Source organism: Mustelus asterias, chromosome 6 (genome assembly GCF_964213995.1).
Source record: "Mustelus asterias chromosome 6, sMusAst1.hap1.1, whole genome shotgun sequence".
In the NCBI taxonomy this organism is placed as follows: domain Eukaryota; kingdom Metazoa; phylum Chordata; class Chondrichthyes; order Carcharhiniformes; family Triakidae; genus Mustelus; species Mustelus asterias.
The window spans coordinates 89,711,982-89,734,452 of record NC_135806.1 but is presented as its reverse complement, the minus strand read 5'-3'; the positions used below and the strand labels follow the sequence as shown (position 1 = coordinate 89,734,452).

At 41.4% G+C, this 22,471-nt stretch overlaps 1 protein-coding gene across 15 annotated transcripts in view; it reads left to right on the top strand.

The window, feature by feature from the left end:
• The window catches only part of ppip5k2 (diphosphoinositol pentakisphosphate kinase 2), a 165,104-nt gene that overhangs the window by 48,845 nt on the left and 93,788 nt on the right, over window positions 1-22,471 (top strand). For 14 of the 15 annotated variants that reach the window (XR_013498190.1, XR_013498188.1, XR_013498189.1 and 11 more), the window contains exons 13-16: window positions 6,167-6,276; window positions 12,144-12,229; window positions 13,061-13,186; window positions 22,131-22,252. Coding sequence is in view for 12 of the 15 variants with exons in the window: in XM_078214712.1 (XP_078070838.1) it covers window positions 6,167-6,276; window positions 12,144-12,229; window positions 13,061-13,186; window positions 22,131-22,252 (444 nt within the window). In the remaining 3 variants the exon portion in view is untranslated. The remainder of the gene's footprint in view (window positions 1-6,166; window positions 6,277-12,143; window positions 12,230-13,060; window positions 13,187-22,130; window positions 22,253-22,471) is intronic. The other variant, XM_078214706.1, reaches the window with a different exon arrangement.

Here is a 22,471-nt window from a genome sequence, read left to right as displayed (position 1 = left end):
CCTTCATAAATCCATGTTGATTCTTCCCAAGCTGGGAATCGAATCCAGGTCGCTGGCGCTGAGAGGCAGCAGTGCTAATCAGTGTGCCACCGTGCTGCCCATTGCCAAAACATTGAATTTATTTATTCAAGAGGTGGCTAGATATAGCATTTGGGGCAAATGGGATCAAAGGTTATGGGGAGAAAGCTGGATTAGGCTATTGAGTTGGACAATCAGCCATGATTGCGATTGAATGGCGGAACATCAAATGGCCTCCTCCTGCTCCTATCTTCTATGTTTCTATGACTTCTGTTGGATTTCTACATCCATTAACTTGAGTATACGTTGTACTCTGTTTGAGGTGGAACCATACAGGAGGCTGACTCTTGTCTTAATGGCAGTATTTGTAACGGAGCATTCCCAGCCCGAATTCTCCAGCCATTAAGGGGAAAATCCATGCATTATATTACAAACCTAAACATTTCATTAAGTGGAGAGAGCAAATGACAATCAACTTGTCAGATACAATGGTCAGTTTTGACATTGAGTCAGTGTTCACTTATGTGCCTGTCCCAGAGGCGTGCCGAATCATCAAATAATGTTAGGATCATAGAATCATACAGCGCAGAAGAGGCCCTTCAAGTCTACACTGACACATTAGAAACATCTAATCCCATCTGCCAGCACTTGATGGAGGTGTACAAGATTATGAGAGCCATGGACACAGTGTATAAGGAACAGCTGCTCACCTTAGTTGACGAGTCAGTCATGAGGGAACATGGATTCAAGGTGAGAGGCAGGAGGTTGAGAGGGGATGCGAGGAAAAACTTTTTTTTACCCAGAGGGTGGTGATGGTCTGGAATGCGCTGCCATCTGCCAGTACTTGGCCCAAAGCCCTGAATGTTATGATGTGCCAAGTGCTCATCCAGATCCTTTTTAAAGGATGTGAGTCAACCTACCTCTACTACCCTCCAGGCAGCGTATTCCTGACCATCACCACCCTCTGGGTTAAAAAAAGTTTTTCCTCGCATCCCCTCTAAACCTCCTGCCTCGCACCTTGAATCCATGTTTCCTCATGACTGACTCTTCAACTAAGGAGAGCAGCTGTTCCTTATCCACTCTGTCCATGTCTCTCATAATCTTGTACACCTCAATCAAGTCGCCCCCCTCAATCTTCTCTGCTCTAAAGAAAACAACCCTACACAAACTCTCTTCTTAACTTAAAAGTTCCATCCCAGGCAACATCCTGGTAAATCTCTGCACCCTCTCCAGCGCAATCGCATCCTTTCAATAATGTGGCGACCAGAACTGCACACAGTAATCTAGCTGTGGCCTCACCAAAGTTCTGTCCAACTCCAACATGCATCCATGGCTGACGAGGGAAGTCAAGGACAGCATAAAAGCAAAAGAAAAAGCATACAAAGTGGTGAGGCTTAGTGGGAAGCCAGAGGATTGGGAAGCCTTTAAAAGCAAGCAGTGGACAACTAAAAAAGCAATAAAGGGGGAGAAGATGAAATATGAGTGCAAGCTGGTTAGTAATATAAAAGAAGCTAGGAAGAGCTTTTTTTCAATATATAAAAGGTAAGAGGCAAAAATAGACATTGGTCCACTGGAAAATGATGCTGGAGAAGTAATAATAGGAAACAAAGAAATGGCAGAGGAACTGAATATTACTTTGCATCAGTCTTCACGGTAGAAGACACCAGTGGGATGCCAGAGCTCCAGGAGAATCAGGGGGCACAGGCCATCACTAAGGAAAAGGTTCTGGGGAAACTGAAAGGTCTGAAGGTGGATAAATCACCTGGACCAGATGGACTACACCCCAGGGTTCTAAAAGAGATAACTGAGGAAATTGTAGAGGCATTGGTAGTGATCTTTCAGGAATCACTGAAGGCAGGGAGGGTTCCAGAGGACTGGAAAGTAGCTAATGTAACACCACTGTTTAAGAAGGGAGGGAGATAGCACATGGGAAATTATAGGCCAGTTAGCCTGACTTCGGTCATTGGCAAGATTTTAGAATCCATTATTAAAGATGAAATCGTGGAGTACTTGGAAGTGCATAATAAAATAGGACTGAGTCAGCACGGCTTCGTCAAGGGGAGGTTATGTCTGACAAATCTGTTAGAGTTCTTTGAAGAGGTAACAAGGAAGTTAGATAAAGGAGAACCAGTGGACGTGACTTATTTAGATTTCCAAAAAGCCTTTGACAAGGTGCCACATAGAGGACTGTTAAATAAGTTAAGATCCCATGGTGTTAATGGTAAGATCCTGGCATGAATAGAGGATTGGCTGACTGGCAGAAGGCAGAGAGTGGGGATAAAGGGGTCTTTTTCAGTATGGCAGCCGGTGACTAGTGGGGTGTGCCTCAGGGGTCAGTGCTTGGACCTCAACTTTTCAGGATATACATGAACAATTTGGAAGAAGGAATTGAAGGCACTGTTACTAAGTTTGTAGATAATACAAGGATATGTAGAGGGACAGGTAGTATTGAGGAAGCAGTGGGGCTGCAGAAGGACTTGGACAGGCTGGGAGAGTGGGCAAAGAAGTGGCAGGTGGAATATCATGTGGAAAAGTGTGATGTTATGCACTTTGGAAGAAGGAATGGAGGCATAGACTATTTTCTAAATGGGGAAATGCTTAGGAAATCAAACACAAAGGGACTTGGGAATCCTTGTTCAAGATTCTCTTAGGGTTAACGTGCAGGTTCAGTCGGCAGTTAGGAAGATAAACACAATGTTGGTGTTCATGTCAAGACGGCTAGAATACAAGAGCAGGGATGCTGTATAAGGCTCTGGTCAGACCTCATTTGGAGTATTGAGCAGTTTTGGGCCCTGTATCTAAGGAAGGATGTGCTGGCCTTGGAAAGGGTCCAGAGGAGATTCACAAGAATGATCCCTGGAATGAAGAGCTTGTTGTATGAGGAACGGTTGAGGACTTTGGGTCTGTACTCATTGGAGTTTAGAAGGATGAGGGGGGATCTTATTGAAACTTACAGGATACTGCGAGGCCTGGATAGAGTGGACGTGGAAAGAATGAATCCCTAGTAGGAAAAACTGGAACCAGAGGGCACAACCTGAGGCTAAAGGGACGATCCTTTAAAACAGAGCTGAGGAGGAATTTCTTCAGCCAGAGAGTGGTGAATCTGTGGAACTCTTTGCCACAGAAAGTTGTGGAGGCCAGGTGATGAATGTCTTTAAGACCGAGATGGATAGGTTATTGATAAATAAGGGGATCAGGGGGTAATGGGGATGAGAAAAATATCAGCCATGATTTAATGGTGGAGCAGACTCGATGGGCCGAGTGACCTAATTTAGCTCCTATGTCTTATGTTTTAATGACTTCCCTGCTTTTGTAATCTATAGTAAGAAGTCTCACAACACCAGATTAAAATACAACAGGTTTATATGGTATCACGAGCTTTTGGAGCGCTGCTCCTTCATCAGGTGTAATCTGTGCCTCGATTGATAAAGGCAAGTGTCCCAAATGCCTTTTTCACCACCCTACTGCCATGCCCTTCCGCCTTCAGAGATCTATGGACAAACATGCCAAGGTCCCTTTGTTCCACACAACTTCCTACTGCCCTACTATTCATTTGAGTACTCGTCAATTACTCCTTCTGAAGTGTATCACCTCACACTTTCCAGGGTTAAATTCCATCTGCCACTTATCTGCCCATTTGACCATCCTGTCTACATTATCTTGTAGCCCAAGACACTCCGCCTCACTGTGAACCACCCTGCCAGTCTTTGTGTCATTCTCAAACTTATTAATCCTATTCCCCACATAGTCATCTATATCATTTATATAAATGATGAATAATAGGGGCCCAACACAGATCCCTATGGTACACCACTGGACACTGGCTTTCAGGCACTAAAGCAGTCTTCTGTCATTACCCTCTGTCTCCTACAACTGAGCCAATTTTGAATCCACTTCATCAAATTACCCTGTATTCTCTGTGAATTTACCTTCTTTACAAGTCTCTCATGTGGGACCTTATCAAAGGCTTTGTTGAAATCCATATAAACTACATCAACTGTACTACCCTCGTCTACTCAAAAAATTCAATCAAATTTGTTAGGCATGACCTCCCTCTGACGAAGCTATGCTGACTATGCCTGATCAAGCTTTGTCTCTCCAAGCGGAGATGGATGCTCTCCTTCAGAGGTTTCTCCAATAGTTTCCCTCCAACTGACGTGAGACACTGGCCTGAAGTTCCCTGGTTTATCGCTACAATCCTTCATTAATAGTGGAACCACATCAGCTATTCTCCAGTTGTCTGACACCTCCCCTCAAGCCAGAGTGGAATTGAATAATGAATACTTCTCCTTAAAAGAACTGTAATGTCACCAAATTCAATTTACAATCTTCTACTGATGTGCCTAAACACCACATTTCAATGGGAAGGTTCCTATTTCAAACTACTGCAGGATTTCTATTGTCACCAATTATTGCTGTAATCTTGATGGAAGAGTTAAAGAAGCAGCATTTCAATCAGCTAATCTTAAACCTAAACTCTGTTTTGACCTGTCGATTACACTTTCATCATGTGCAACGTGATGGGAAAGAACTTCATAGTTTCCTGTGACACCTTAGCAATCACAATTTGAGTATTAATTTTATTATGGAGATGGAACAGGAACTTTCCCTGCCATTTCATGATGTTCTCTTCACTGAGTCTCATGCCAAAACACCATTACATCCCATCTACTATAAGCGTGCACATACTGATGATCTACTGATCTTTCATCTCTCCATCCTCCAAATGGCTTCCAACATCCTAATTAGGAGATACTCGTCAATGAGTGATGAAAAACATCCACAACATCTATTTTGCCATATTAGTCTATACTTCAACTGAATGGATTCCCTTCACACAAGATGAACGCAAGCCCACTTGTTACTAGCACCATAACGAATGCTCCGACTACCAGAGTCAACCTTTTGTACATCGGTTCCACCTTGCACAGACTGCAATATATATTCAAGTTAACGGGCATAGAAGTCTGACACAAGTCATCAAAGAAGCTGTATGCCATCTTTCGTATCCACAAAGACAATATTCTTGTAATGAATCCGGAATGCACAGCAGACCATGTAATGTAGACTTGTCTTTATTAGGGAAGACAATGGCTTTACGGTAATGTAACTGGACTAGTAATCCAGTTGCTTTGGCTAATCACCTGGAAGCATGAGGCGGCTGGTAGAATTTAATTTTAGTTAATAAATTCTGGAATGTCAAGCTAGTCTCAGCATTGGTGATCATTAAACCATTATCAGTAGTTGTAAATGTCCACCTACTTCATTCATGTCCTTTCGGGACGGAAACATTTCATCCTTATCTGGTCTGGCCTACATGTGACGCCAGATCCGAAACAATGCGGTTGACTGTAAACTGCTCTCTGAAATGGACAAGCAAGCTACTCAGGTCAAAAATAAGTAGGGATGGGCAACAAAGTTGGCCTTGCCAGCGACACACTCATTCCATGAAAGAATACAAAGAAATTGTGGAAACAGGTCTCAGCCTTCATACTGGATCGAGGAACATCAAAGCTGCTTCAAACACAATGAATGGGACCGGACAGCTATTGTCAAACATGCTCAACTAAACAATCATTACATCCAATGAACCAAATCTACACTTGTAACAGTATGCACAGATATGTCCGGAAGGTGCTGGAGAGCTAACAAACCACACCATCCCTCAAGTCGTGTCCGTTTCATCAGTTACATTTGGCTACTCTCTTTTTTAAATCACCGTGCCATCTACGCTACACAGTCAACCAATTAGCATTGAGAATGTTACCAGGAACTGACCTATTACAAACACAATGTGCTCAGAAATCCATGGAATCCAGTCTATATTCTCATCCTGCACTGTATATAACTACTGATTTCACCTGCTCCAGTCAGTTCTCCAGATGACGGGCAGAATATGCTACCCAAAATGTTGAGGCATGATCAAAGCATGGAATTGTGTAATCAAAGGCTGCCACATTCATGAGAAAATCCAAATAAAAACATAGAGCAGGTGTAATCTGGCTTAATATTGGATCAACCCATATATGCATTTGTATAGGATTACAAAATGTAGAAATAACTATATGAATAAATAATGTTCTGTGTGTGTGTGGTGTAAAATAAAATCTGAAGACTGTTCTAAAATATTTTTCCAATGACCTTTCAGGAAGTCTTGGATATTGCAAGGCATCTTTTAGCAGAACTGGGCCAGAATAATGATTCAGAAATAGAAGAAAGTAAATCAAAACTTGAACAATTGAAAACTGTGCTTGAGATGTGAGTACTAAAACCAGCATCACATATATTCTAGTCTAAGATGTTTATTGTATTTAAAATAAGTGACTGGCGATTACATATGCATTGTTTGTAATAATGGTGTAACATATTAGCATGGATAAAGGATTAGCTATCTGAAGATAGAGTAGGGATAAGTGGATCATTTTTGGGTTGGCAAGCTATAACGAGTGAAGTGACGCAGGAATTAGTGCTGTAGCCCCAACTATTTATAATGTATGTAAATGACTTAGATAAAGGGACCAAATGGTAACTAAATTTGCTGATGACAAAGTGATAAGTAGGAAAGTAAGTTGTGAGGAGGATGTAAGGGGTCTGCAAAGGGATATAGATAGGTTAAGTGAATGGGCAAAAAATTGGCTGATGGGATATAACATGGGAAAATGTGAACTTGTCCACTTAGGCAGGAAGACTAGAAAAGCAGGATGTAATTTAAAATAGAGAGGTGTAGAACAAGCCGAAAAGAGGGATCTGGGTGTCCTGCCAGGTGAATCACAAAAAGCAGGTACAGCAAGTGAGTAGGAAGGCAAATTGAATGTTGTTGTTTAATGCAAGGAGAATGGAATATTAAAGTAAGGAAGTTTTGCTTCAGTTGTACTGGCCATTAGTGAGATCACATGAAGTACTGTGTACAATTTTGGGCTCCTTATTTAAGAAAGGATATAATTGCATTAGAAGTAGTTCAGAGATGGTTTGCTCGACTGATTCCTGGGATGAAGGTGTTATATCAGGAAAGGTTGGACAGGTTAAGCCTGTATCCGCTGGAATTTAGAAGAATGATGTGGAAATGCCGGTGTTGGACTAGGGTAAACACAGTAAGAAGTCTAACAACACCAGGTTAAAGTCCAACAGATTTATTTGGTAGCAAAAGCCACTAGCTTTCGGAACAGGCTGTCTCTTCGTCAGGTGGGTGGGAGTTACATGAGAACGCCCACCCACCTGACGAAGGGACAGCCTGTTCCGAAAGCTAGTGGCTTTTGCTACCAAATAAACCTGTTGAACTTTAACCTGGTGTTGTTAGACTTCTTACTGTATTTAGAAGAATGACAGGTGATCATATTGAAACACATGATCCTGGGGGGAGTTGATTGGTGGATGCTGACAAGATGTTTCCTCTTATGTGAGAGATTAGAATTCAGAGACACAGTTTTAAAAATAATGGGTCTCCCATTTAAGATGGAGATGAGGAGAACTTTTTTTCTGCGAATCGTTACTCTGTGGAATGAGCAGTGGAGGCAAGGTCATTGAATATTTTTATGGCTGAGTTTGATCATTCTTGATTGACAAGGGAGTCAAAGGTTATGGGGATAGAAAGGAAAGTAGAGTTGAGCCCACAATCTGATCAGCCATGACTTTCTCAAATATCAGAGCAGGCACAATGGTGTACTCCTAATTCAAATGTTTGCATATTTATCTATTTTTATGTTTTGTTTATTTAACAAAAGAGAGGCTTGCAAGAATGTCATTTAATGTAACTGACCTGGGTTATGTGTGGAGAATAAAGTAAGGTTGATAATATTCATGGTCATTGGACAGAAAATCAGACAGCAACTTCTGGCATCGGTGCATGCCTATTTAAAAATAGAAATTTAGAAGTTGCTGGAAGGGATACCGCATCCCTACACTGTGCGCTGTAACAATCCTTTCTGGTAGTCTCGTCACTGAAAGAGATGTGATGACATTAAATTGGAGTATTTGCCCACAGTTCTCTATTGAAGTAGCCAAAAAAATTGAGATTGATACTTTCAGGAGTATTTGCCATTTTTAATATTCTGATGATTACTTACAAACAAGCAATCGCTCTGACCCTCAAAATATATGGTCCTGAAAGTTTAATTTTACAATTATTTGGGTCTCATTGCTTGAACAGTTAATTTGTTATGGTGATTTTTTTTTTCAAAAGTATATATTTTTTAAAAACTTTCTCTGTCTCTTAATACCATCAATTTTCCTCCACCTTTATTTCACTTTCTATTCAAGATTTGAACTTATTTTATCCTTTTTGGCTTGGATTCTATAACTATGAAATTTGGCTCCGTCGTGCTGCTGGTATCGGTGCCATAAAAAGCCCAAAAGACAAAAATAGTTGCTTGACTGCTTCCATTTGCTCAGTGCACCATACAGCTAAGGGGGCAAGCAGAGGCATGCCATGCATGTGCTGTAAGCATTCCGATTAGCCAGCGTTAAACACAGACTGTTGATGTCCTCTCTGAAACACACTCAGCATTCAGCTGCACGAGGGAATCCCACCAGTGCTACTTAGAGATCGCAGGTGTTTTTTGTCTGTCTTTTATTGCAGAGTGAGTGGAAGTACTATGTTCAGCTTTGTTTAGGGAGTTCTAAAAAAGTAGAGTCAAAAGGGAATGTTGCTGGATTTTTGCAAGGAGTGCTGACCACTTGAAGGTCTGTTAATAGAAAGGCTGCTAGCACGAATGAGGGCTTTAGTTCAGCCCATAGGGACATGGTTTACTGGCAGAAGAGAAGCTTTGCGCAGGAGGAATGATTGAAGGCTCTCAGTAGAAGGCTGTACATGATTTCAGGGGAGTAGAGGACACTTCTCCTTCCTCCTCCTCCACTAAGCACAGGGCCCAAAGTAGCAATGTTTCTCCAAGGCGTCATTGAACCTGTACTACCGCCTCGAAACAAATCTACAGCTGCACAGCAGAATGAGGATGGTACCATCAGTCGCTCTCAATTTCTAATAGGTAGAGCAGTGATATACATGTATTACTTTAGTTAAGATACCATATTTGCTGTTCACAACTCAATTTCCTCTACAAATACCGATTGGGTAACTGCTTTGTGGAACATCCCCATTCAGTCTGCAAGCATGATCCTGAGTTTCTGGTGGCCTGCCATTTTAATTCTCCGCCTTGCTGTCATGCTGATTCTGTCCTTGAACCTATTACACTGTTCCCACAAAGCTCAATATAAACTCTGATGAAGCTTTGTCTCCTTATTTTAAAAAAGTATAAAACTGTACCCAGTACTCCATATGTGGTCTCACCAGCACCCTGTGCAACTGTGGCAAAACATTCCTACTTTTGTATTCCATTCCCCTTGCAACAAAATACAGCATGCAATTTATCTTCCTAATTATTTAATGTACCTGCATCCTAACCTTTTGTGATTCATCTACAAAGTCACCCAGATCCCCATGTATGGCAGATTTCTACACTCTCCTGCCAATTGTCCTGCCAAAATTGACAAGTTCACATTTTCCAACATTATACTCCATCTGCCAAATTTTTGCCCACTGTCTTTACCTATCTAAGCCCTTTGCAGACTCCTTGTGCTCTCTCCATAATGTGCACTCCTGCCTATTTTTATATCATCAGTAAATTTAGCAACCATAAATACGGTCCCTTCATCTAAGTCATTGATATAAATTGTAGGCAGTTGAGGTCTCACCCCACTGATCCCATTCGTGTAAACATCTTGCCATCCTGAAAATGACCCAGTTATGTCTACTGAAGGTCTAATGCAGATAGGAAATATACAGTAAATGGCAGGACCCTTAAGAGTATTGATAGGCAAAGGGATCTGGGTGTACAGGTACACAGGTCACTGAAAGTGGCAATGCAGGTGGAGAAAGTAGTCAAGAAGGCATACGGCATGCTTGCCTTCATTGGCCGGGGTATTGAGTTTAAAAATTGGCAATCATGTTGCAGCTTTATAGAACCTTAGTTAGGCCGCACTTGGAATATAGTGTTCAATTCTGGTCGCCACACTACCAGAAGGATGTGGAGACTTTGGAGAGGGTACAGAAAAGATTTACCAGGATGTTGCCTGGTATGGAGAGAATTAGCTATGAGGAGAGGTTGGAGAAACTTGGTTTGTTCTCACTGGAGCGATGGAGGTTGAGGGGAGACCTGAAAGAAGTCTACAGGACTAGGAGAGGCATGGACAGAGTGGATAGTCAGAAGCTTTTTCCCAGGGTGGAAGAGTCAATTACTAGGGGGCATAGGTTTAAAGGAGATGTACGAGGCAGATTGTTTACACCGAGTAGTGGGTGCCTGGAACTCGTTGCCGGGGGAGGTAGTGGAAGCGGATACGGTAGTGACTTTTAAGGGGCGTCTTGACAAGTACATGAATAGGATGGAAATAGAGGGATATGGTCCCTGGAAGGGTAGGGGGTTTTAGTTAAGTTGGGCAGCATGGTTGGTGCAGGCTTTGAGGGCCGAAGGGCCTATTCCTGTGCTGTAATTTTCTTTGTTCTTTACCTGTTAACTATCCAATCCTCTATCCAGGCAAATATGTCACCCTCTGCACACTGAGCTTTTATTTTGTGCAGTAATCTTGTGTTATAATCTTATCAAATGCCTTCTGGAAATCCAGAATAGCGCATTCACAGGTTCCCCCTTATCCATGTTGCTTGTTATTTCGTCAAAGAACTCTAATAGATTCGTGAAACTCGATTTTTTTTTCACCAAATCATGTTGACTGCCTGATTGCATTGAGGTTTTCTAAGTATTCTGCTATAAACTGCACAATAATCAATTCCAGAAATCCCCCCACAATATATGTTGAACTAACTGACCTTTAGTTTCCTGGAACAGAGGAGTCACATTCGCTATTTTCCAATCTGATTGGATCTTTCCAGAATCTAGGGAATTTTGGAAAATTAAAACCAATGCATCTACTATTTCAGGCAATTTATTTTAAGACACCAGGATGAAATCTGTCAGGACTTGGGGACTTGTCAGCTTTTAGTTCTAATAATCTTCTTACTCCTACCTATCACTCCCATCTCCCTCAACTGAATATGAAATTCAATCATATTATGATCACTGCTACACCATCACTATGATATCATTATTTAATCCTGTCTCATTGAACATTACCAATGTATAGCCTGCTTTCTGGTTGATACTAAAACATGCTGCTGTAAGAATCTGTCCCACAAACACTTTGTGAACTCATCATCCAGGCTACTTGTGCCAATCTGATTTGTCCAATCTATATGTAAGTGAAACATCACCCATGATTATCGCTGTACCTTTTCTCGTAAGCCTTCATTATTTCTTCTCGCATACCCTGTTCTACAGTGTAATTGCAGCTTGAGGGCCTATAAAACACTCCCGGAAGTGGCAACTTAGCTTTACTATTTCTCAAGCTGATTGTACAGCTTAATCACTAGAACTAAGGCCATCACTTTCAATAGTACCAATGGCATCCTTAATTAAGAGACGGTTCTCCACCTTCTCTGAGCTTCCTGTTCTTCCTAAATGTCATGTACCCTTGAGTATTCAGGGTCCCAGTCTTTGTCATCCTGCAGCCATGTCTCTGTAATGGCTACCAGATCATGCATGTTTATTTCAGCTTGTATTATCAATTCATCTGTTTTGTTCCGAATGATACGTACATTCAGGTACAGAGCTTTAGTTCTGTCATTTTACTCTTGTAACGTCTCGACTAATGTATTGGCGCATTCTTAGGTTTGTGCACTTTGTCTCTTCCTGCCATGCTCTGATCATCATTTCCCTTATTACTTGCTCTCTCATGCCTTGTCTTTTCTCTTTAATATATTACATCTTCCCAAACTTGATCCCTCACCACCACTATTTAGTTTAAAGTCCTCTATACCACCCTAGGGCTCGCCAGAACATTTGTCCCAGCACAATTCAGGGGAAGGTCATCCCAATGGTACAACCAGCTTTTCTTCTCGATACCTTTATCAAAACAAATAATGTTTCTTTAATTCTTAAGATATGTGTCAATTTCCACTTTGTGCTTCTTGTGAAGCCCTTCTGGACATTTGCATTTATACAGCAGCTTAACGTAGGAAAATGTTATGTACGCATTTTAACTGCCTCTCAAGCAATCAACAATTTTAATTATTTTAACAGGTATGGACATTTTTCTGGAATAAATCGTAAAGTTCAGTTAACATATCTACCTCTTGGATGTACGAAGACCTCAAGTGAAGAAGATGGTATGCTTTCATGTGTATGGCTTTTTTCTTTCACTTCTTGTTGAATTGTTGAAGGAACTTACTAAATGTAAATTATTTCTATTGCTGACTACTGCACATTTAATGGAGCAGTGTGCTTTAGGCAATAATGGTTGCATAGCTGTAATTTGACAAAGTTATCAAAAATTGAACCCTCTACCATATCGGTAAGCAGTAACATTAAGTGGACGCATACAATTTTTGTTTCTGATCCACCTGCAATTACCTAGCTCTGTTCCCATTGCAAAGGTGCTCTATAACTTGTTGCTCAAATGGTAGCAACTCCAATTAAAGTGTCAGCTTTGTCTAAAGTGTCATCAATGTGTCAAAGTTGTGGTTCAGTTTCCACCCCAGAATCTTATGAGCATAATCCAGACTATGGAGTAAGTGCTGCACTAGCAGAGGTGACATATTTTGCTTGAGACCCTAAAAGTTCTACCTGACCTCTCAAGTGAACTTAAATGATCCCATGGTTTTGTTTGAAGATGAGCAGGGAAGTTCATCTTTGTGTCTTGACCAATATTTAGCCCTAAAATAGAAACGCTCTTGGGTGGGTGGGGGTCTATTCTACCAAGACTCCATAGGTCCCCCTAGGACAGATGGCCTGTTCAACTTTCTTTAGTGATGCCAATAAGAATATATTTTTCCCTATTATGTTGTGGCTATTTGTGGGGCTTGGCTGTGTGAAAATTGGTTATACTTCAAAAGCACTTGGTTTTAAAGTGTTTTAGGATGTGCTGAGATTTAAAGGGTGCTACATAAATGCAAGTTCTTTCTTGCTCCGAATAATTCTAAACTACTTCTCATGAACAGACAACAAAAGGGAGGAACCTTCGCTACTGCTGGTATTAAAGTGGGGTGGAGAACTGACTCCAGCAGGCAGGGTCCAAGCTGAAGAATTGGGTCGTGCTTTCCGGTGCATGTATCCAGGAGGACAAGGTAAAACAATGAAACAAAATCATGTCTCTGAACAGTTTCATCACTAGTAACTACTCTATATTCTTATTTGAAAGTTGATCTCGTGCAAAAGTCAATCTCATGATTTTTGGCTTACAAAAAATATTTTTTCATACACTTCATATAAAAGTCGATAGATTTTCTCAGAGATGATAGCCCCAAAGATTCTGAACCAAAGTAAATCACTATAATTACATCAAAATCTCAATTCATTATTCATTTAAAAAGAAGTTGCACTTAACTATATTTCCTCCAGTATCGATTTCTCAGTTAACACAGGAAGGATGTCGATAGAGTTTAATTTTTGTGGGGGAGAAACTTGACTGATTAGAGAAGAGGAATAAACAGCATACATGGAAACATAGTGCGGGGGGCCAACATTAAGAGTGAACATTAAATAATTGAACATCTGAGCCTCCTGTCCTCATCTATCACCTTCTGTGGGGGTTAAGTCTTGTAACTGTGTGCAGTTTTGGTCCCCTTATTTGCGGAAGGATATATTGGCCTTGGAGGTAGTGCAGAGAAGGTTCACCAGGTTGATACCGGAGATGAGGGGTGTAGCTTATGAGGAGAGATTGAACAGATTGGGTCTGTACTTGTTGGAATTTAGAAGGCTGAGGGGTGATCTTATAGAGACATACAAGATAATGAAGGGGCTGGATAGGGTAGAGGTAGAGGGATTCTTTCCACTTAGAAGGGAAACTAGAACTAGAGGGCACAGCCTCAAAATAAGTGGGGGCCGGTTCAGAACAGAGTTGAGGGGGAACTTCTCAGAGGGTAGTGAATCTCTGGAATTCTCTGCCCATTGAAGTGGTGGAGGCTACCTCATTGAATATGTTTAAATCACGGGTAGATAGATTTCTGATCGTTAAGGGATATGGGGAGCAGGCGGGTAAGTGGAACTGATTCGCTTCAGATCAGCCATGATCTTGTTGAATGGCGGGCAGGCTCGAGGGGCTAGATGGCCTACTCCTGCTCCTATTTCTTATGTTCTTAAACCAGGCCCTTGTGAGTGTTAACTCAGTGCAATCCCCTGCGCCAAGGCTTGGGTCGGGGCAGGGTGCTGACATTGTACACTGGCGCGTGCCATCCTTTCCCCAGCCCTGATTAGTTTTGGAATGGCAGGCCCAACCAACACTTCTCCCTGGATGTGGGGGTTCCTTGATAAAAACAGAGAATGAAACCGACAATAAACGTCTGGTATGTATACCACATCCTCCATTACTTTGTGAATTTTTTTTGAGAGCTATGTTGGGTGCATGTTAGTTCAAAGTAAGCACCTCAAAAACATGGACTGTGTAAAAGTTGACCCTCAACTTTTTGCCTAAAATATTTGATCTCAAAAATTCAACTTTTACACAAAAATGTTATGCCCTAGCACTCGCCATGCCTTTTTAAAAAATATATTATTCCTTTTCTTAAAAAAATTCACAGTTCGGATTCTATTCACCTTGTCAATGCACACAGCAAAGTGAAGTTTCCATGGACACACCCATGATTAGTGTAAATGTGGAATATCAGAGTATTTTTTGCCGTTTGAATGTAATTTGTGTTTTTGCACCCTCTAGATTGTACAGTGTAGTTGAAGCAGGAAAATTGCAAAATCATAAAAGCTAGCAACACTTAAAAAGCAGTGTTTTGAAACTGCAAGTGACCATATTAACTGACATAACAGTGAGTGCAAAGTAATTAATCAGTTGTAAATCATTTTGGGACATCCTCAGGTGTGTTACTGATGCAAGTGTTTTCTCGCGAGGCATGTCAACCATGTTTGTAAATCAATTTTGCCTTTCCAACAAGGAGAACATGAACTGCTGAATTTTACTTGGACTGGTTTTTTTCTAACACCTGACTTACAAGTGCTTGTTCCCAGGAGCAGTTCCTTGATCACATACATCTCTTATTTCCAACACATGGAATGGCGCAATTAACATGCCTTGCCTCCAGGGGATCAACAGGCTGCGATAAACCTTACAATATTCCTGTGTTTTAATCCAACATAATGCATATTTTTTTCTGGATGTAGCTGCCTCCCATTTAATACGTTGGTATGTGTTAGAAAATGGAAAAAACCTGAGTTGAAGCAAGGCTGGCCTGAACTTGCTTCATTGCCTTTATTATGTTTGTTCCGAACAAAGAACAGTACAGCACAGGAGCAGGCCCTTTGGCCCTCCAAGCCTGCGCCGATCATGATGCCTGCCTAAACTAAAACCATATGCATTTACGGAGTCCGTATCCTTCCATTCCCATCCTATTCATGTATTCGTCCAGTTGCCCCTTAAACGCTGCGATCGTACCCACCTCCCTGAACAGCGTGTTCCAGACATTCATCACCCTCTGTGTAAAAAAAAACTTCTCGCACATCTCTTCTAAACTTTTCCCCATGCACCTTAAACCTATAGCCCCTAGTACTTGACTTTTCTACCCTAGGAAAGAGCATCTGACTATCCACTCTGTCCATACCATTCATAGTCTTGTAAACCTCTCTCAGGTCACCCCTCAACCTCCGTTGTTTCAGTGAGAACAAACCGAGTTTATCCAACCTCTCCTCATAGCTAATACCCTCCAGACCAGGCAACATCCTGGTAATCTCTTCTGTACCCTCTCCAAAGCATCCACACCTTCTGGTAGTGTGACGACCAGAATTGTACAGTAAGTTCTAAATGAGGCCTAACTAAGGCTCTGTACAGCTGGAGTATGACCTGTGAATGTTTATACTCAATGACCTGACTGATAAAGGCAAGCATACTGTATACCTTCACTACCGTATCCACCTGTGATCAGTGGACATGTACATCCATGTCTTCAATTTTGCTTGCTTGCAGCTATCTATTCCCAGCATTGTTCATGAAATCCTAAATCAATACCTTCTTCACTTCAAGGATTAAATTTTTCATTGTTGTTCTCACTGGTTTCCCTCAAACTCCATATAATTCAACACCTCACAGCCTCATCAAAGTCTTGAGCACCCACTGTCTGAGTTCTGCTGGCTTTCTGGGTTCCCAGTCAAATTCAAGTTTCTTGTCTTTGCCTTCAAATGTTTTCATGTTCATCCTACCTGAACAACCTGTTCTAGCCATATCTTCCTATCTGCATTGCAGGCGTTTGACATCGAGGGGGAGAATTTTTGTTGCCATGTGGGAGAGAGAATGAAGGTGGGCAGGCATGACAATTAGTGCCACTGGCTATTGTACTGGTTTGCCATCACTGTTCTGACTAGGCAATTTTGCTCTGGTGGATGGAAGACGTGAATCCACAACCTGCCTGATTCCAATTATTGGCCAGTTGAACTTGTTAATGAATTTGTCAGCTTGTCGAAGGCTGTTTGAAATTTCTTTGGGATTACATGATGGATTGGAAGACTCCAAGTGGAGGGGACCATCATTTAGAGTGCAGCTGGCATGCACTTCATGCTGCTCCATCAACAGCAGCACTGACTGGTCAGTGTGGCAGAGTGCTGCATGCGTTCTGTGCATGTCTGTGTGCTGTTCCTGCAACCATTCAGAGTGCTACCACGTATGACACTCCATGAGGTTGGTCAGTCTCTCAATGGAGTCCATTGTGAGACAAATCCCATGAAGAAAAACAATCTGAGATCGGGAATGGAATCGGGGTGCCTGCGAATGTGTCGGCCAATGTATGGCTACACATGCAGATGGAGAATTTTCTCATCTTCAGACTGGGAACTGGCCCTGTGGAGATGTGCAGTTTTTCCTTTGCTTGTTTTGGATTGGAAAGCAAGCAGCCCTACGTCTGCAGAAGGAGGAAAAAAAGTGAAACAGCACAAAACTTGATATTAGGTGACTTGAAGAGAAGCACCATTTTGAGAGGAGGTGTCCCAAGGAGCAGAACATAGGATGGGGACAGGGTGAAGGTCTCAAACTATGAAGATCCTAAACCAGGGAGAGGGACATAATGAAGTCCCAAAAGACAAATCAAGGTAAAGATTAAGGACAGGGACCATAAATGGAACCTGTTGAACGAAGTTGAGACTAAGGAGCAGAGCAATTGGCTCTGAGTTAAAGGGAGAAAGCTGCAGGGATCACACTTCAAAAAAGTGGGCTCAAGAGAAACCAGAAAATTTAAGGAAGCAGCCAAACATTGGTGACTCACTGCAGACTTTTGGAGCAGTGGTGTTCTGCTTAGCATGACAAAATATCAGAAGGGGAGATTGAAACCCTGGAGGTCGATCCTTGTTGAAATGTCCGAATGGAAGTGACATGTGGGAGTCCAAGATGTCGTCTTCAAGTATGGAAATTGGGAGGCCTCTTGAGAAGAGTTTCAATTAGTTTGGTGGGTTTGTGGCATAACAAGTGTCTGGGGGAGGGGGTTGATGAGTAATCCATGGAATCTACTTTGGCGGCATCTGTTGCTCTTTGGAGTGTGGTGTCTCCAACCACAGTTTGCTTATTACTGCACACTTACCCCAGAAAGTAGAGTACAAGATAAATATTGTAAATTGTATACCTCTATACAACTTCGTATATCTATAAAGATATAGTTGCAGTGAAGAAACAGATGATTTAACTCAAATTGGTATTTCGTAGAATTATCGTAGAATCCCTACAGTACAGAGGGAGGCCATTCAGCCCATCAAGTCTGCACCGACCACAATCCCATCCTATCCCTATTACCCCATGCATTTACCCTAGCTAATCCCCCGGCATTAGGGTTGATTTAGCATGGCCAATCCACCTAACCCACACATCTTTGGACTGTGGGAGGAAACCGGAGCACCCGGAGGAAACCCACGCAGACACGGGGAGAACGTGCAAACTCCACACAGACAGTGACCCAAGCCGGGAATTGAACCCAGGTCCCTGGCGCTGTGAAGCAGCAGTGCTAACCATTGTGCCACCGTGTCGCTCAAATTGGTATTTGTATTAAAATCTTTCAAACATTTTTGTCTAGTGCAACATTGTTCATTTTCCTTGTTTAATAAACATTTTATTCTTTGTTGTAAAAATACACTGGCGGCTCCTGTGAATGTGTTCCGTAAACACCCTCCAAGGTTTCTATACAAAAAATATAAGTTTCAGATACCAAGTCAGGTTTCACTCTGGGATCTGAATTGTCCATATTAACATCAGTTAGGAACATAACAATTGGAGATTTTGAGCCATAATGGTGCACATGAGCCGAATGGACTCCTCCATTTGGAGCATATGACTCTGCATTGACTCAGGGAACTTTGATATGTGGTTTCATGATCGGCAGGTGGTAAGTGCCACGCAAACCAAATTCCAAGGGAAACTTGATAAGAGATCACATCATTTTCCATTTGCATTTTACCACAAGAAAATGTGTACTGAAGTCAGGAGCCCCAAACCCAGCTGCGGAAATTCAAGACTTTAAACCAAAACTTTGCTTTCTGGAACAACCAGATACTTCTCTGTACCGGCTGAAAGCTGTTTATTTAACTTTTCAGTTCTGTCCCATTCACGTCAGGAGGTCTTGCATGGTCTCACCCAACACAGCTCCCAACCTCTCTATAAATATGTTTTTCCTCTTTAATAATTTCCCATTGCCCTTATCCTGCTTTGAAATTCTCCTTTCCCAGGATATAAAATCTTCTATGTTCCCCTTATGGTCCCCATCTTTGGGTAAAATAAAATTTAATAACTTTGTCATATTTGTTATCTTTTCCCAGTTGTAAAACCCCTTTACATTTCGCCTTAACAACTGAACACAACAAACCTTTCTACTCGTGCAAATTTCTACCCATATCTTATTCACCTGTAGAACATCCAACTTGGTGCTGGTTCTTTCTCAACCATTGCTACAGTGTTGCTGCAGTACCTCTGGCATGCTATCCTCCGCAATTGACCCAGTGAGAGAGACAAGAGAATTTCCTCTATCAGAAACCTCTGTAGAGGCTTCCCAATATGTTTGAAATTTTTTGCATCCATTTACTTATTTCAATATCTTGTTACCCACTTCTCCAAGTATTCCCATCTCTTCATTGTCCACTTGGCCACCTGACATCGAGCAGGCGATGTTCATTAGCTGTGAGGATGGCGAACCAAGGCATTCCTCCTCCTGTGTTCACCTTCTCATTTGCACTCTGTGCCATCTCCTGCTGAACAAATGAGAGTGACCTCTCACCAATGCCAGGGGCTTATCTAAGTAAGAATTTGCATTATCAGTGCTGTCAGATCGGCAACACTGGAGCCTTGACTTAGCCTTCTGTTTCAGTAATTACCTTGAACACAAAACTTCTATGTTCAGGAATACCATCCACCCTTGTGCTACTCAGCTGCTGTGTTTGCAGATCTGGAGGCCAGTCATCTGGGTATCATGTTGCACTTGCCTTGGCAAAGTGAAGAACATCACTAAATATTTTAACAGCATCACAGTCTCTCCTGTTGACCTTGGGCTTCCACTATAATGGCTTCCTTTAAATCAGGCCCACATTTTTGTGCCCCCATCCTGCGCCCACTGCCACCAATTGGCTTTCAAACCCACCCCTCCAGTCAATTAGCTTTTGACTTTGGGCAAAATAGCAGGCTGTGACTGCTTTCACCCTTGTGAAGTGTTGGAATCCGAAAATGGTTCCGATGTTGGGTTCCTGACCTCAAACACACAATCCTGTCCCAGATCACTGTTTGTTTCCTCCCCCTTTACTTCACCACCGAAAGATGATTTTTCAGTCGCTAAGTCCTCATCTTGGGAATTCTTGCTGCCTCCCTCTTTGTTCTAAAAGTTCATAGTTCTCCTTTCTCCTGTCTTTTGTTTAATCATTTTACTACTTCACTCATTCCAGTTCTCTTCTTGGTCAGTGTCAACCTTTTCTGGTTTGCAGGAGCAGTGATGGGGGAAAGACTAAGAAGCTAGTACTGGTAGCTGAGAATGGGCCCAAGGTCAACTCTGGGAACAGTAACAACATCTACATCAATGGGGGCGAAGTAGAAAGGGTCAAGAGCTTTCAGGTTTTTAGGTGTGTCGCCCCCCCCCCCCCATGCTGACACTATGGTTAAGAAAGCCCATCAATGCCTCTACTTTCTCAGAAGACTAAGGAAATTCAGCTATGACTCTCTAACTTTTACAGATGCACCATATAAAGTATTCTTTCTGGTTGTATCACAGCTTGGTTTGGCTCCTGCTCTGCCCAAGACCGCAAGGAACTACAAAAGGTCGTGAATGTAGCCCAATCCATCACGCAAAGCAGCCTCCCATCCAATGACTCTGTCTACACTTCCCGCTGCCTCAGAAAAGCAGCCAGCATAATTAAGGACCCCACGCATCCCGGGCATTCTCTCTTCCACCTTCTCCCTTCGGGGAAAAAGATACAAAAGTCTGAGGTCACGTACCAACTGACTCAAGAACAGCTTTTTCCCTGCTGTTGTCAGACTTTTGAATGGACTTGCCTTGCATTAAGTTGATCTTTACACCCCAGCTATGACTGTAACTCTACATTCTGCACTCTCTCGTTTCCGTCTCTATGAACGGTATGTTTTGTCTGTATAGCACGCTGGAAACAATCCTTTTCACTATGTTAATACATGTGACAATAATAAATCAAATCAAAACAGTGCCAGCCTGTGGCAAAAACAGCTGAAAGCTTGAAGGCTAGTTATGATTAGTATTATGACTGTAGAATTAAATCAAATCTTGGAGCTGAATTCCTTGAACACCTACTATGGATAAATAGCTTATTTATAAATAAAATTAAAAACAGCAATTTTCTAATTCATGATTTTAATTAAAACTTGTCTGAGGGATAAAATCACTTGAAGATGAATTAAGCTCTAGTCAAATCCGAGAGGGGCCATACTGGAACATTAATTATGAAGCTACCCAGCAGTTAGATTGTATTTTTTTAATATTAATTCGTGGGACATGGGTGTCGCTGGCTGGCCAGCATTTATTGTCCACCCTAGTTGCCTGAGGGCAATTGAGAGTCAATCATGTTGCTGTGGCTCTAGAATCACATGTAGGCCAGACCAAGTAAGGATGGCAGATTTCTTTCCCTAAAGGACATTCGTGAACCAGATGGCTTTTTCTGACAATTGACAATGGTTTCATGATCATCAGTAGATTCTTAATTCCGGATTTTTTTTTTAATGAATTCAAACTCCACCATCTGCCGCGGCAGGATTCAAACCCGGGTCACTCAGAGCAGTAGCTGAGTTTCTGGATTAATAGTCCAGCCATAATACCACTAGGCCATCGCCTCCACAATTGTATAATTGTGAGACAATTACATAAATGATACCCATGCAGAAGTGGCAGGAATTTAACATCAGGTTGTCAAGTGTTGCACATCAAAAAAATATACAAAAATAAAGTTTATATTTTACTGTTTTTATTCAATCCTGTAAAAATAAAAGTGAGGAAAATGATGGCTTCTAATGTTCAGCACTATAACTTGCATTAATATAATGATTCTACTGCAAAAAATGTCCCAAGGTGTTTTACAGAAGGGGAAGACAACAAAAATGTTATTATCCTTGATGAAAACTGTCAAATAGGATAGAACCGATAAAATATCCAAATAATTTGCAGCTCTATGTCCCAATATTTTTTAATCCTGTGAAAGATTGATACTTTGTTCACATTCAGTAAATGAAGTTGCTACATTAGAGTGAAAACATTTATTTCAAGTTTGTCGTTAACAACTTGTCGAAGTTGAATGGTAGTTTCAACCCAATTGTTGAACAACAGTCCATTTGAAATACATTATGAACAGAAGAAATTTGTATGTGAATCAACAAATCTACAGTAAATATTGAACAAAAAGGAGTGAACTCTTTTGTGTAGTGCAATACCCATAGTGCTTGCTGATCTAAATAGCATAGTAGATTATGTCAAGATTGTTAATTCAGCTGTCATACATGTTGACAATATTTAGAAAGGGTTGAATATTTGATACTTCTACATTCTTCGATTCTCACTTTTTGCATTTCATATCCAAAAATTGTTTCAGGAGATTATGCAGGATTTCCCGGTTGTGGTTTACTCCGATTGCACAGTACGTATCGGCATGATCTAAAGATCTATGCATCAGATGAAGGGAGAGTTCAAATGACAGCAGCAGCCTTTGCTAAGGTTTGAAATGCCTAGAATTTTATGAAATGCTTATGCTTTTTCCCACTAATATTTAAAAAGTTGTATTATTAGGTAGTAATAGAAGTTATTTTTGTGCCCTCTAGAGTAACTTCTGAGAATATTTTTCTCAGAATGCTTTTTAATGTTTCTGCTCCTGAACCTGTTCCTCAACTTGATGTGCTAATACTTGTTTGACCATAAAGCCATCAAATAATTTAA